The sequence below is a fragment of the Chrysemys picta genome, chromosome 1 (assembly GCF_011386835.1).
Source record: "Chrysemys picta bellii isolate R12L10 chromosome 1, ASM1138683v2, whole genome shotgun sequence".
In the NCBI taxonomy this organism is placed as follows: Eukaryota; Metazoa; Chordata; order Testudines; family Emydidae; genus Chrysemys; species Chrysemys picta.
Window position 1 is genome coordinate 7,946,081 of NC_088791.1, and position 14,194 is coordinate 7,960,274.

Sequence of the window (14,194 nt, forward strand, 5' to 3'; positions counted from 1 at the left end):
AAAAGGGGGCGGGGGAGTTAGGGTGACCAGACAGCAAATGTGAAAAATCAGGACAGGAGGCGGGGGGTAATAGGAGCCTATATAAGAAAAAGACCAAAAAATCGGGACATCCGGTCACCCTAGGGGGAGTCGTTCTGTGAGCTTTCTTCTACTGGCATACCGGAGTGAGTTTAGTGGAGCAACTCTGAATTTAAAGTAGTGTCCATGAGAACTAAATCCTGAACCTTTGCCTTATTCCTCCTCCATTCCCGCTCCCTAGAGATCCACGCCCCATCAGGAATCAGAGGAAGGGCTCACCGTCACATCATAGATTTCTTTAGGGGACGTTTCTGACCCCAGAGAGAGTTCCTGTGAAAGCTCAAACCCTGGTTGAGCCTTTCGGCCAGGAAATATTCTCAGGAGGGATCTCCAGCTATTACCAGAGCCAGCATTTGAAGTCTATCTGCCCCCCCATTTACAAGCAATAGCTTTGCTCCAGCCAGCCAGAATGCAGAGACGGGACACACACCGCCTGGCATTCATGCACCTGCTAATCTCACGATGCCGTTGGGATTACTCCGCTGCACTCGTCGCCATGGTATCTGGGCACCTGTTGAGTCCCCTCAGACAACTGCCTTTGATGGAGTTGAAATCCACCATTGAGTGTGGCTGGGCCTGAACCGGACCCCAGCTATTCCCCTGTGTGATCCCCCCCAAGTTAACTTTAGAGACAGGAGCCAGCGTAAAACACAAGCAATGTTTGCAAACAAGGGCAGGGATCGTAAGACAAAGGGAGGAAAAGGCCTATAATAATAGCACATATATAACTTCTTCCATTTCAGGTTCTCACAGCCACCTAACAGAGGTGGGTACACAATATTCTCCTCTTTGTACAAGCAGTGAAAACAAAACACCGTGGAGAGATGAAGAAACTCAAAGGCTACCCAGTAAACTAGTGGCAGAGTTAGGACTAAAAGCCAGGGCTCCCCCCTCCCTTGAACTGCGAAGTGACCGTGCCTCCCTCGGATTTAGACTGCCTCCCACACACGGAGGAAATACATATGCTGTAGTTCAAGTGTCTGTACGTCCACAGTCCTTTGGCTTCTGCGGGCAAGTTAGAAGCCAAGCTATGATTCCTGCACCAGAAACTGAACATGTTCAGTAGGAAACATCTTCACATTGAGGCCATCATCCTCACAAAGTCCTCGTAGTTGACTCGCCCGTCGCTATCTGCATTGGCCTCCTTGATCATCTCGTCCGCCTCCTCGTCCGTCAGCTTCTCGCCGAGGTTGGTCATGACGTGCCGGAGCTCCGTCACGGTGATGTAACCGTTCCCGTCCTCGTCAAACACCCGGAAGGCTTCCCGGATCTCCTCCTCGCTGTCCGTGTCCCTCATCTTCCTCGCCATCATGGACAGGAATTCGGGGAAGTCAATTGTGCCGCTGCCGTCAGGGTCCAACTCGCCGATCATGTCTTGCAGCTCGGCCTCGGTGGGGTTCTGCCCCAGCGACCGCATGATGCTCCCCAGCTCACTGGTGGTGATGGTCCCATCCCCATCCTTGTCAAAGAGCGAGAAGGCTTCTTTGAACTCCGCGATCTGCTCCTCCGTCAGCTGGCCGGCCATGCTGGTGCCTTCAAAGCGTCCGTGCCTCCGTGCTCGCCAAAACAACCTGCACTCAGTTCTCCTTGCAGTTTGCAGATAGCCAAGCCGTGGGGAAGTCTCCTGTGACTCCCTTGCCCAGGGATGAAACAATGGCTTGGAGACGGAGAGCAATACACGGTTCACACTTTTCATTGGTGCACATTGAGTCATGGAGAGAAATGAGACCATCCACACCCTCTTCATTATCTAAGTGCCGGATCCTGTCCAGGCAGGAGCCGAGAAAGCTGGAACAGGACGTGTGCGCGCAGGAGAGAAAGGCAAACACGAGTGCCCACAACGCCAACGGTCAAAAAATGGCTCAGGCCTTTCTCCTTAGCCATCGCTTCCATTGCAAACAGTAAAGCTCTGCCCCCTGCATGCCTTGCACACTCAATGGCTGTTGGAAGGACGGGGCCTGAACGGGATCCAGATTTCCCCCTGGCTGTATTCCAGCCTGGTCAGTTCAGCTTTCATTGACACCGCACCCGCCCTTGCAAGTGTAACACCGACAGACCCTGGTCGTCAGTGGGTGGGATTGAACCTGGGACCTCTGAAGCTAAATGCATGAGCTAAAAGCCACCTGGCCCCTAGCTAACGCTGTAGCAGACTCATTCATCTCAAAGTGGTCTCGGTGCCACTAGAGGGGACAGAGCACCACACCCAGCAGGTGTGTGGGTTACACCAGCTCTTTGCTTTGAGAGGGAGCGAAGGGTTATTCCCACTGGGGCTGGAGCACTCAGAGCACCGTGGGGGACATGTCATTGCAAGGCTGATTGCCTTGTGCGAGCACCGGCTTCACGAGGCAGCCAGGCACCGCTGTCTGCTCCACCAAGCAGCTGGTGGGCGAGGGGGCAGTTAGGTCATTAAGGCAGATCACTGTGAGGGAACAGAGCTACGCTAAGAGAGGCCTGTGTGTTATTGTTGACCAAGCTTGTGAGGCCTAAGGGCTTGTCTCCAGGGAGAAGTTATTCCAGAATAAGGCAAGGTGTGAATGTAACTGGACAGAGCTATTCCCGGATCGCTCCCAGTGTGGACAGTTTATTCCTCCCTAGCTGTTCAGGTCAGTTCCCCTGACTCTCACCCTATGTATTTCACTGTCTGTCTGGACCGTGGGACACGATACCTTGAACACTGCCTCCAATCGATTGCAAAATTTCAGGGAGTGTCCTAGCCATCTGGGGGAGGAACCTTTTGGATTTGAGCGAACGTCAGGGGAAAACAGGAAGGGAGAAATGGAGGACACTCGGAGCCCCCGGTATCTGGTTAGCAGAGCCAGCTCTGTCATTGTCTAGATCAAAGAACTAGTTAATGGCGGCCGTTAGCACCTTCCAATCCAGCAACACCCCATCTCAGCTATGCCATAGGATCCCTGGAGATTCAAATGTTGGCATCCTGAAAGAAAAGAAAGGAGAAAGAAAGAAAATAAGAGGAGTGCACACAGAACCCCTGGCATGGGAAAAGGGCAGAGTAAGGGACCCTGGCATAGGGGGGAAGGGGGATTGGGAGAGTAACGGGGGCCTAGGGGTCCTACAGAGCCCCTAGCATGGCAGGGAATTGCTGGGGGGGGGTCATACAGAACTCCTGCAGAGGGGAGATAAGAGTGGGCCCTGCTATAGGATGGCAGGGGGGAAATGTGGAGGCATGAAAGGAAGGCATGGGGATCATAGCCAGAAAGGGGGGAATGAGAGCCCACAGAGGCAGAATGGGGGGGGTCTGAGGAACGGGGGTGGAGGGGCTGCAGGGAGTCCCTGAAATAGAGGGGGCCGGGAGGGGACACCCGGGGGGTGGGGAACGCGGAGAGACAAACAGCTCCTGGTGTGTGCAATGGGCTCGGCCAGCAGAAGCAACAAAGTGTGCGACCCTCTAGTGATTATTATTATTTCCTATTCGTGTTGTGGTAGCACACGGCAGCCCGACTGCACTAGGGGTTGTACAAGCCCAGGACACGGTGAATAGCAGCTGGCTCTGGGTCTTTTGAGAAAACTGCGCTCCCTTTTCTCCTAACCCCCGTCTGAGCTGTGCCACTCAGGCCTTTCTGCACAACGGACCAGACAGCACCAAAGCCAACGCGTCCTCTTGGCCAGCACTAAAGAACAGATTGGGGGTCTCAACGCTGACATTCCCACAGGGTGCACCTCGCCCCCGTGCCGCTGGCCGGCAAAGGCCCTGTGCAGTGGAGAGTCTCCATTCGAGTCCTCTGTGGAAGATGTTTTGGATGCCCGCCCTTGGTCTGTTGCGTTTCCCAGCATTCTCTCATCAGGATGTTAATTACATTCGTAATGTATTTTCCACCAAGATCTTCCTGGGTCTGAGGCTGATTTCATGAGATCCTTGAACGACCCTCGGTAGCACTGACCGGGACGTGCCACGGACATTTCGACTTTTGGGACTACTCCCGGTCAGGCGGTCAGTTAGCGCGCGGCAGGCTGGTGTGCTGTGGATTTACACTCCAGTGTGCCGTGTGCTAATTGTCCATACAGAAGACCCCTTAGTTTATACTCTATGGTCTGCTGCCTTCCCGAGCCAGGGGACCACACTGCTGCTCCAGCTCCCAGTGAACTCGATGAGAATCATTTCAAGGACTTTAAAAGGAGCTGGACAGACATAAGTGATCTCTCTCCTGCCATCCATCTCCACCCTCTGACAAACAGAGGCTAGAGACACCATTCCTTACCCATCCTGGCTAATAGCCATTAATGGACTTAACCTGCATGAATTTATCTAGTTCTCTTTTAAACCCTGTTATAGTCCTAGCCTTCACAACCTCCTCAGGCAAGGAGTTCCACAGGTTGACTGTGCGCTGTGTGAAGAAGAACTTCCTTTTATTTGTTTGAAACCTGCTGCCCATTAATTTCATTTGGTGGCCCCTAGTTCTTATATTATGGGAACAAGTAAATAACTTTTCCTTAGTCACTTTCTCCACATCACTCATGATTTCATAGACCTCTATCATATCCCCCCTTTGACTTTAAGGTGAACTGGCCCAGTGGCCCACCACAGGACTAGCTCAGTTCTTAAGTCCCACGATGCATAGACTCTGCGCCGGCCCTTTGCACGGGCAGAATTTCACCCTGGAGGAGCTGTAAAGCGTGCCTCCCACTGCATTCCTTCCCAGCCACCCCGCGCTGCTCAGTTCTGCCTCAGCGCCTGGACCCACATGGACATCTGGTGCCGTTCCACTCTGCCTCTGTCTCCCCCATCCAGCTGCATAGGGTACCGGGGGGAGGGGAGGCGAATCCCTCGATGCGTCGCACAGCCAGGCATGCTGCAGCATTTTGCTTTTGTTGTTTGCCAGTTTCATGTTGTTTGAAGTCACCGGCTCCCTCCCAGGGCTGTTAAAAGCGTGATGCCTTTGTGCATGGTTGTCTGTTTCCAGTTAGTTCTGTAGGGTTCCTGGGTGCCATATTAATTGTAATAATCAGTATTGATTTTATTTTGTCTTCTACAAGCAGGGAGGACAGGAGAAAATGAACTGCTTGGAACGTCTTGAGAAGGAATTGTTCTCCCGATCTTATTCCTCTCCCAGATCCGCTACTGACTAGTGTCATTTGCCCTTGTTACACCTATGGTAACAATAATTAGAACAATAGTTTCTTTCCGCTGAAGGTGTCAGCGTGCTTTGGAAACAAGCATGAAGTTGCCCTAACCTGGCTGGTGAGGCTGTCTGCTATAATTAGCCTTCTCTTTCTGAGGGGGAAACTGAGGCACGGAGCGAATGAGGACCAGGTTTTCAAAAGTGTTCAGCTAGCATGCTGGGAGCTGAGCTCTTTGGAAAAACGGGCTCCAAGCTCAACCATGAGCATTTGAAAAGCTACCCCTCAATGGCCGGTGCAAGGCCTCACAGGAAGTGTGTCAGACGTGGAGCACTGGAACGAGGGGTGCTGTGGGTGCAGCAGGACCCCTCCAGCTTGTACAGCTGGAAAGTGGCTTGTTTGGTGGAGGGCCGTGATTCTCACTTGGGCTGTGAGAGATCCTGGACAAGCCCTTGTAAAGGCTGTGTTTGGTGTGGTGCCCCTGGCTTGAACTACTAATAGCAACTGCATGGTTTACAGTGATGGTCAATGACTTCCAGTCAAAATTGCTCCATTGCCCCCGTGTACAGCAGCCAGCACTTGAATTTGCATCTCCCGCCAGTGTCCTAACCACAAAACCAGATTAGCTGCAATCTGCTCTTTCCCTCCTAACCAGTGCTCCTGGTATCCATCAGAGAAATGACACGAATGGGTCTTCACCAGAATGGCATCTCCATCAGTCTGTTCCCTCACCTTTGCCTGCTCTCTCCATGGGATTGTTTCAGCTTTCAGGCCTCGGGGATGGAGTGGGGGGGAGCAGTAGACAGATTGGCCACACTGTCAACCTGTGGAACTCCTTGCCAAAGGATGTTGTGAAGGCCAAGACTTTAACAGGGTGCAAAAAAGAACTAGATAGGTTCATGGAGGATAGGTCCATCAATGGCCATTAGCCAGGATGCACAAGGATGGTGTCCCTAGCCTCTGTTTGCCAGAAGCTGGGAATGGGCGACAGGGGATGGACCACTTGATGATTACCTGTTCTGTTCGTTCCCTCTGAAGCACCTGGCATTGGCCACTGATACTGGGCTAGATGGACCTTTGGTCTGACCCAGTATGGCCATTTTTATGTTCTTATCTTGATTTTAGTCAGAATTTTGACCCAATCCCACATGAATTTGCATAAGCAAACAAGGGAAATGTGGTCTAGATGAAATTGCTATAAGGTGGGTGCATAACCAGTTGAAAGACCATACTCAATGAGTGATTATAAATGGTTTGCCGTCACACTCAGAGGACCTACCTGCAAGGGTCTGTCTTGGGTCCGGTGCTATGCAACATTTTCATTAAGGACTTGTTTACTAGCGCGGAGAGTACGCTTCTAAACTGTGTGGCTAACACCGAGCTGGGAGGGGTTGCAAGCCCTTTGCAGGACAGGATTAGAATTCAAAACGACCGTGACAAGTTGCAGAACTGGTCCGACAAGTGCAAAGTACCACATTTAGGAAGGAAAACCTATGCGCAAACCCAAGGTAGGGAATCACCGACTAGGCAGTACTGCCGCTGAAAAGGATCTGGGGGTAATAGTGGCTCACTAACTGAATAGGAGTCCACAATGTGACACGGTTTGGATAAAGGCTAGCATCGTTTTGGGGTGTATTAACAGGAGTATCGTATGTCAGACACCGGAGGTAATTGTCACACTTTACTCAGCGCTAGTGAGGTCCAGCTGCAGTACTGTGTCCAGTTCTGGGCAGTGGCACCAGAACAGAGGGACCAGGGAGCCATGGCCCTCCCATTTTTTGAAAGTGGACGGGCCTGGCCCATCCACTTTTCACCATGGGCCCCACCCTCTGCCCCTCCTCTTCTCCCTGAGGCCCTGCCTCCCGGCCAGGTCAGCAGCTGGAGCCCATAGTCCAGCTGCGGCTCCAAGGCCCTGCCCCCCAGCTGGAGCCAGGTCAGGGTAAGAGCTGCGTGAGCCGCGGACCCTCCACCTGTCCTGGGCGGGGGGCCTGGAGGGCGGGGGACATGGGCCAGGGGCTGCTCTTGGGTCCCCCACCTCAGGTAGGTGGAAGGGTCCAGGCTCCCCAGCCCTGCTCCGGTTTCTGGCTTGGCCGGGGGGCGGGGTTTTTTTTGGGGGGGAAAGGAGGGTCGGGGCAGAGCCACGGAGGGAGCAGGGCCCCGGCCCACCCACTTTTGGGAAGGCTCTGCTGCTCCTGGTTCTGGGTGTCACACTTTAGTAAGATGTGGACAAACGGGAGAGTCCAGAGGACAGCGACAAAAATAATAAACGGTTTAGCAAACCTGACCTGTGAGGAAAGGCTAAAAAAACGGAGCATGTTTAGTCCTGAGACAAGACGTCTGAGGTGAGGACTTGATAACAAATATGTGAAGGGCTCTTATAACGGGGACTGTGATCAATTGTTCTCTGTGTCCGCCCAAGGTAGGCCAAGACAAAATGGACTTAACCTGCAGCGAGGAAGAACTAGGTTAGATAGTAGGCAAAACTTTGAAGCTGCAAGGATAGTTAAGTTCTGGAACAGGCGTCCAAAAGAGGTTGTGGAATCCCCATCACTGGAGGTGTTCAAGGACAGCCTGCTTGGACAAATACCTGTCAGCGATGGTCTAGGTTTATTTGGTCCTGCCTCAGCACACGGGGCTGGACTAGATGACCTCTCAAGGTCTCGTCCCACCTCACATTTCTATGATTCTGTGCCCTGAACTCCACCCTGTTAACTGGAACAGTGCACCAGCCTATTTTGAAGAACTCATCAAACCTTCCATCCCTAGTCTTCCTCCTTCTGTTTTATATAGGGCTGCCCCCAACCCAAACCCCCGGTTCTAAGGTGGGGATGGAACCTCGATGCCAACTCCAGAGCTGCATCTGGATTTCAGACGCCCTGAAGTTAGCGGCTCTTTGGCTTTTGGGCATTTGGTTTGGTTCATTATGAAGAGAGGGGCCATTTGCCAACCACAGATACGGGTTTTGAACCCCCTCAGTGTTTGCGGTGCGGGGAATCAGCCCATGGGGTATTGTTTAGCAGATGCATTGCTATCTAGCTAGAGAGTGTGGAGGAGGTGAGCGTAAGAACTCCTGGGATCTGAATCACTGTGGCCTTGCCCCATGTGTAGTCATTTGCATGAGCAAATCCTGCTTCGGTAGCATTTTACACCCACATTGAACTGGTAGAAATAAACAAGGCTCAGGCAACTCTGGCTCCTGGCTCCCAGCCCTATGCACATTCCCTCAGGCCAAAGGGCCTACCCCAAGCAGCCTGGTCACCAGGCTCCAGCCTTGAAGTTTGCAGCCTGAGCCCACCCTTAGTACCACGCGCTCAACGCTTTTTCTGGGTTCTAGATGGGAGTGGAGAAAAGGAAGCACTGAAAGTTCTCTGGAAGCAAATAATCATTCTTTTATTTGAAAACAAAGCTACCACGTGGACTAGTGGAGGGGGAGCTTGCCCCGGAAGTGGATCCTTTTGAAAACCATCGGCTACAGAAAATGGAAGCAGCACACACACAAGAGAAGGAAATATTTTTCTGGGACAAGCCCGGCGGTATACAGAAAAAAGGTGAACACGGGGGATTCTATCAGCTGGGCAGGTAATTAGGATTACGGAGGCATTCCTGGTGTTCCCAGGGGGTGAATTTCCAGGCCTCCACGGAGACCTATGTGCCACTTACATCCCGTTTTGCCTTATCGACCCCGCTCTGCAAACATTTACACGCCGGCTTAACTTTAAGCACACGACTAGTCCCATTGACTAGCAAAGTCCTATTGTGAGTAAAGCCTGTGCATAATTGTTTGCAGGATCAGGGCCTGTGAGTTCAAGTGGGACCTGACTTAGAAGCCTTTTTGTGGTGTTCTGCACATGGAATGTCACCCTAGATCATGAGAGTCAAAGCCCAGGGAATCCCACTGTGACGTTCTCTCCTTGGGGCCCCAGGTTGAATGGCCAGCCCTGTACCCGAACAGGACACCCGTCTTGCAGTATTGCAGCTTTACAAATTTCCCGTGTCCTAAAAAGCAAATAACCCCCGAGAGAAAATGAGCATCTAACTTATTCGCCTATCATCTCCCCCTCCCTTAGGGTTTGCACCATTGGAATAAGACAGAGGCAGTGCCAACAGTATAAAGATTTCTTTCAGGTGTATTCCCGTGCTGGCCACAAATGCCGTGAAGAAAAGTGCCATAGACGCTCATGCAGTCAGTCCTCATTTTGCAATTCAGGCAGCTGGCTCGGGGATCCGCAACTCTTAGGGGAGTCCAAAAGCTCGTCTTTGCTCATGTTCGCTGGTGTCTAGCGTCCAAATTCGAATGGAATCTGGCCTCTGCATTTTACGCTTCTACCCAGCCCAGCAGAGCCCACTTCTGTGCTGCACAAAGACAAACTCAGACAGACAGACACCAGCTAAGATCCCAATGAAACTCCCCTTAGGCAAGTGCCTGTGGATGTGAACCCAACCCTCACAACAGGTGTCCCAGAACTCCGGGGGTAGGAAGTTCCAGATCAAGACACAGATTTGTGGCTTGGTCCTCTTTTAAAAACTAATAATGAGCAGACAGCCCCAGTCCTGCATCCATATCCATGCAAGTGAACCCTAGTGCCTGTCTGGAGCCCCGGTGACTTCAGCAGGGTCCGGCTTCAGCGTGAGGCTCTGCTTGCATGGACCCAGTGGCAGAAGCAGGGTCTGGATCCGGCTTGAAAGACTGTGCAAATTGCCAAGGACGGGATCCTGCAAAACCACCGCCCGGTTGAGGAATCCCTGCTCCTAGGGATAGTCACTGATGTCAAGGGCCGGAAGGATCGGGCTCCATTTGCTGACTGTCCTTGGGACACGTAGGCTCCAATGCCAGATGCCGCCTGGTCTAAAGGAAACCTAGTTATTGCAAGAGGCATAAACCAGATGTGTAACCAGAGACACTAAATTTCAGATGAGCCACAGGGCTTAGCTAACAAGCAGGGTAAGCCACAGCCAGTCTTTAGAATAAAGTAATAGAATACAGGGGAAGAAACCAACGGAGCAGCAGAGACATGCATAGGCCTTGGGCATGAGGGGAGGGACCATTGACAGGTAGGTTACAGTGAAAGGAAGCAAATGAATGAGTGAACGCGGTACCAGGAAAGTCAGTTCTTCACTTCTCTGTCATCATCCGTACAAACTCCTCGTAGTTGACTTGCCCATCGCTGTTGCTGTCGGCCTCCTTGATCATCTCGTCCACCTCCTCATCCGTCAGCTTCTCGCCGAGGTTGGTCATGACGTGCCGGAGCTCCGCCGCGCTGATGTAGCCGTTCTTGTCCCTGTCGAACACCCGGAAGGCTTCCCGGATCTCCTCCTCGCTGTCCGTGTCCCTCATCTTCCTTGCCATCATGGACAGGAATTCGGGGAAGTCCACCGTGCCGCTGCCATCGGCGTCCAACTCGCCGATCATGTCTTGCAGCTCGGCCTCGGTGGGGTTCTGCCCCAGCGACCGCATGACGGTCCCCAGCTCGCTGGTGGTGATGGACCCATCCCCGTCCTTGTCAAAGAGCGAGAAGGCTTCTTTGAACTCCGCGATCTGCCCCTCCGTCAGCTGGTCGGCCATGCTGGTGCCTTCAAAGCGTCCGTGTCACACAGCTTCCCCGCTCGCTGGAGCAATGCACGCTCGGTTCGCCTTGCCTCAGCATGTACAGCCAGCGCGTGGGCACAGGCAGGGAATGGCCTCCTGACGTGCATCATTCACTGTTAATCAGAACATCCACACCCTCTGCATCACCTGAGAGCCTGGAGCAGGCTTCCACGCCTGGGTGAAGTCAGTGGGAGGATCAAGCCCCGTATCCTCTTTGCAAACAACCCTGTAAACAGGAGCCCTGGCAGCCATGTCTGCAGGGGACAAGGGGTTAATAGAAGGGGCGGAGGTATCCGCAGAAGGGGCATATTGATATTAGCATGGAGAATATCAGAGAGGGACTAAATATTTTCAATGATCCGTCTCTCTGTCCGGCCATCTGGCTCTCTCTCTAGCTGCATAGTGCCCAGGACTCTGCCTCATCATAGGAAAAGAGAATTTAGAGATGGCCCCTCTATTTGGCCAGGTGCCATCGGGAGATTTCATACCATGATCTAGACTGAAGAGTCACAACTGGTGAAATCAGTGGCTCCCTCCCCCGTTGATTTTCCTTCTCCTCCTTCAGGTTTAGGGCTCAGATTTCTGTGGGGCTGCACTAGACTCTGGCCTGCTCTGTAATGTGACGCCAGCCAGTAATTCATATGGTTGATTAAAACCGGGGAATACATGCAAGTTGTCTACCCAGAGCACAGCTGTGGTCTCAGAGCTTGGTTGCTCCCAGCTGCAGCTGCTGTGGTAGGACTGGGAGTTAAGAGACCAGGATTCTTTCCCCAGCTCGGCTGTGGACTGGCTCGGTGAGCTGGGGCAAGTCAGGTGATTATGATGCTCTGTGGAGAAGTGTTATCCAAGTAATATTATGAGTATGCTACATAGCTTTTGTAGCTCTCCACGCCAGCCTATGCGTCCCCCCAGGCGCAGACCCTCAAAGGTATTTAGACACTTCAGTCCCATTGAAATCAGAGGTGCCTAAATCCCTTTGAAGATCTAAGCACAGAGGGGCCACAGCTGAGCCAAAGGAGGGGTCAATTTCTCCCCTCCGCCGCTGCAGATGCTGGGCACTGCAGGTTGGGAGAGGGCAAGCAGCGAGACTCATGGGACGTGGGGAGGGATGGCTCAGTGGTTTGAGCATTGGCCTGCTAAACCCAGGGTTGTGAGTTCGATCCTTGAGGGGGCCATTTAGGGAACTGGGGTAAAAATCTGTCTGGGGATTGGTCCTGCTTTGAGCAGGGGGTTGGACTAGATGATCTCCTGAGGTCCCTTCCAACCCTGATATTCTATGAAATCAGCTGGTGGAGGGGACTATCTTCCATGGGTGGCAAATGCAAGGAGGAAAGGTCAGGTGACTCGAGCCCTGGAGAACGCCAGGCTTTACAATGGCTCAGCCCCGTGATCACGGTTCTTGCTCTTTGGACTGAAGGCAGCCAGATTCTGAACACGTGCCATCTGCCAATGGCACGATGCCAATCTAAGAGCGGGTTTGTACAGCTCCAAGCACAAGGGGGCCCCGGTCAGCGACCGTGGCTCCTAGGTGCTACCGCAGGGCAAATCAATAATAATAATGGAAAGTTCTGGATGCTAGAGCTGGTAGATTTCAGAGCTCCCAGGCAGTAACACCATGGTAATTTCCTCACGCTGGCATGCAGCAGTTGAATAAGCTGGTTGGAAGGGATAGCTTCTTGGGGCCTTTATGACATACGTTTTAAAAGGATCTCGGCCCTTCACTGGCGTGACGGGGCCTGTTTCACTGAAATCCAGTTGGGATGAGAGAAGCTGTTAGCCCTTTAGGGCTCAGGTGCAAACCCTGGACTGCTGCCAAGAGGGATGCACGCGAGGGGCTGGCATTTGACAATCTAACTCCCCGGGCTTGGTTTCAAACATTCACGCGCTGTGATGATGGACAGCTGGGAATCTCTGTCCTGACTTCTCTTCTGCCAAAGGGTCAGCTTCTCGTTTGGCCGAGGGCCCCTTTCCCCTGCCAGAGCTGCAAAGGGGTGCGAAGGCGAATGAGAATTAAGCCCTCTGATTTCAGACAAATACAACCGAACCGAGTGGAGACTTGTTTGAAGGGCAATAAACTCCAGGGGTGTAATACTAATGATCTCACAATCATTCAGTTATAGTTCCTGCTAATAATAATAATTAATGGACGGCCTGATCTAAAGTCCAACAGAGGCAGGGAAACTGAGGCACAGGGCAGCAACTTGAGTTGCCCTAGCTCACAATTAACTTGCAGCCATTCAGTTCAACCTCCTGCTAATGACAGTACTAGAAGGTCTGGTCTAAAGGCACGGTCCTGAGTCTTTTCACTGCCTCTCTAGTCCTCACTGCATCTTTGCAGCCTGGGTTCACCTAATGGTGATTCATGGCTCAGCAAATCCCAGGCCACATGCATGCACCTGGAATTGTCTTGCCTCGCCCACATTTGATTTCAACGGGGCTCTGGGTGAGCACAGAACGCCGTGCAGCACAGAGCCCACCTATGGTTAAAAACACCTGAACAGCTACGTCGATGTACCCTGCGCTAAGGAGCTTACCCACTTCAGTCCCCGGTGCGAACTGTCTGGCATTGTTCAGCAGCAATACATGTATAGAAAGTATCAGGGGGTAGCCGTGTTAGTCTGTATCCACAAAAACAACAAGGAGTCCGGTGGCACCTTAAAGACTAACAGATTTACTTGGGCCTAAGCTTTCGTGGGTAAAAAACCCACTTCTTCAGATGCAACTTTTATAGAAGAGTGCCCATGACTGCAAGCCATTTTCAAAATCATGGGCACTGGTTTCAAACCCAGTTTAATGCCATCGATGGTGTCACTCCGGATTTACTCCAGTGAAAATGAGATCAGAGTCTCGTGCCAATCGTCTGCGCCGCGCGTGAGCTGCTGAATCCAGCACAAAAGGAAACGAAAAGTTGCTCTTGTGCACTGAAAGAGACAGACGAGAGGAACTGATTCCAGTGACATCCTGTTTGTAACTGACTCACCATTTCAAGAAACAGTGGGATGCCGAGAAATGAAACCACTGCAGTTGGGAGCTGCTCGGAAGAGATCTTTCCAAAATGGGTTCAGTATTAATAATCATTTTGAGTCTTTGTTTCTTTTTATTTATATATTTTTGTTAACGGTGGTGTTATGTAAGAGAAATGGGAGCTGCCCCTTTAAGAATAAGGTGGATGGGCACAGTGAGTGAACAAGTGTGCAGAGCATACGCTGCTGTCAGAGGTGGCTGGCCTGCAGCTGGGTACCTAGACAGTCTCTGCAAAAGCCGTCCAATGAAAGTGTTGGAATATCCCAGACTAACAAAGGTCTCTCTTAGGGTTACCATATTTAAAAAATAAAAAAAGAGGACACTCCACGGCCCTGGCCCCGCCCCTTTCCCACCCCCAGCCCCGCCCCTTCCCCAAAGTCCCCGCCCTAACTCCCCCTCCTCCCTCCCAGCCACGCGAAAAGGGCTGCC

The 14,194-nt window shown here is 52.2% G+C and overlaps 1 protein-coding gene across 2 annotated transcripts in view; it reads right to left on the minus strand.

Moving 5' to 3' along the window:
• Positions 1-392: 392 nt before the first annotated feature.
• CALML3 (calmodulin like 3) overlaps positions 393-14,194 on the minus strand; it is a 30,813-nt gene continuing 17,011 nt past the window's right edge. Inside the window, exons 1-4 of one of the 2 annotated variants that reach the window (XM_065552394.1) lie at positions 10,296-10,849; positions 6,532-6,554; positions 5,641-5,658; positions 1,139-1,611 (exon numbers count right to left, since the gene is read on the minus strand). In XM_065552394.1, the coding sequence (XP_065408466.1) occupies positions 1,154-1,611; positions 5,641-5,658; positions 6,532-6,554; positions 10,296-10,717 (921 nt within the window). In that variant the 5' untranslated portion in view covers positions 10,718-10,849 and the 3' untranslated portion in view covers positions 1,139-1,153. Of the gene's footprint in view, positions 3,014-5,640; positions 5,659-6,531; positions 6,555-10,295; positions 10,850-14,194 lie in introns of those variants that run through there. The other variant, XM_065552390.1, reaches the window with a different exon arrangement.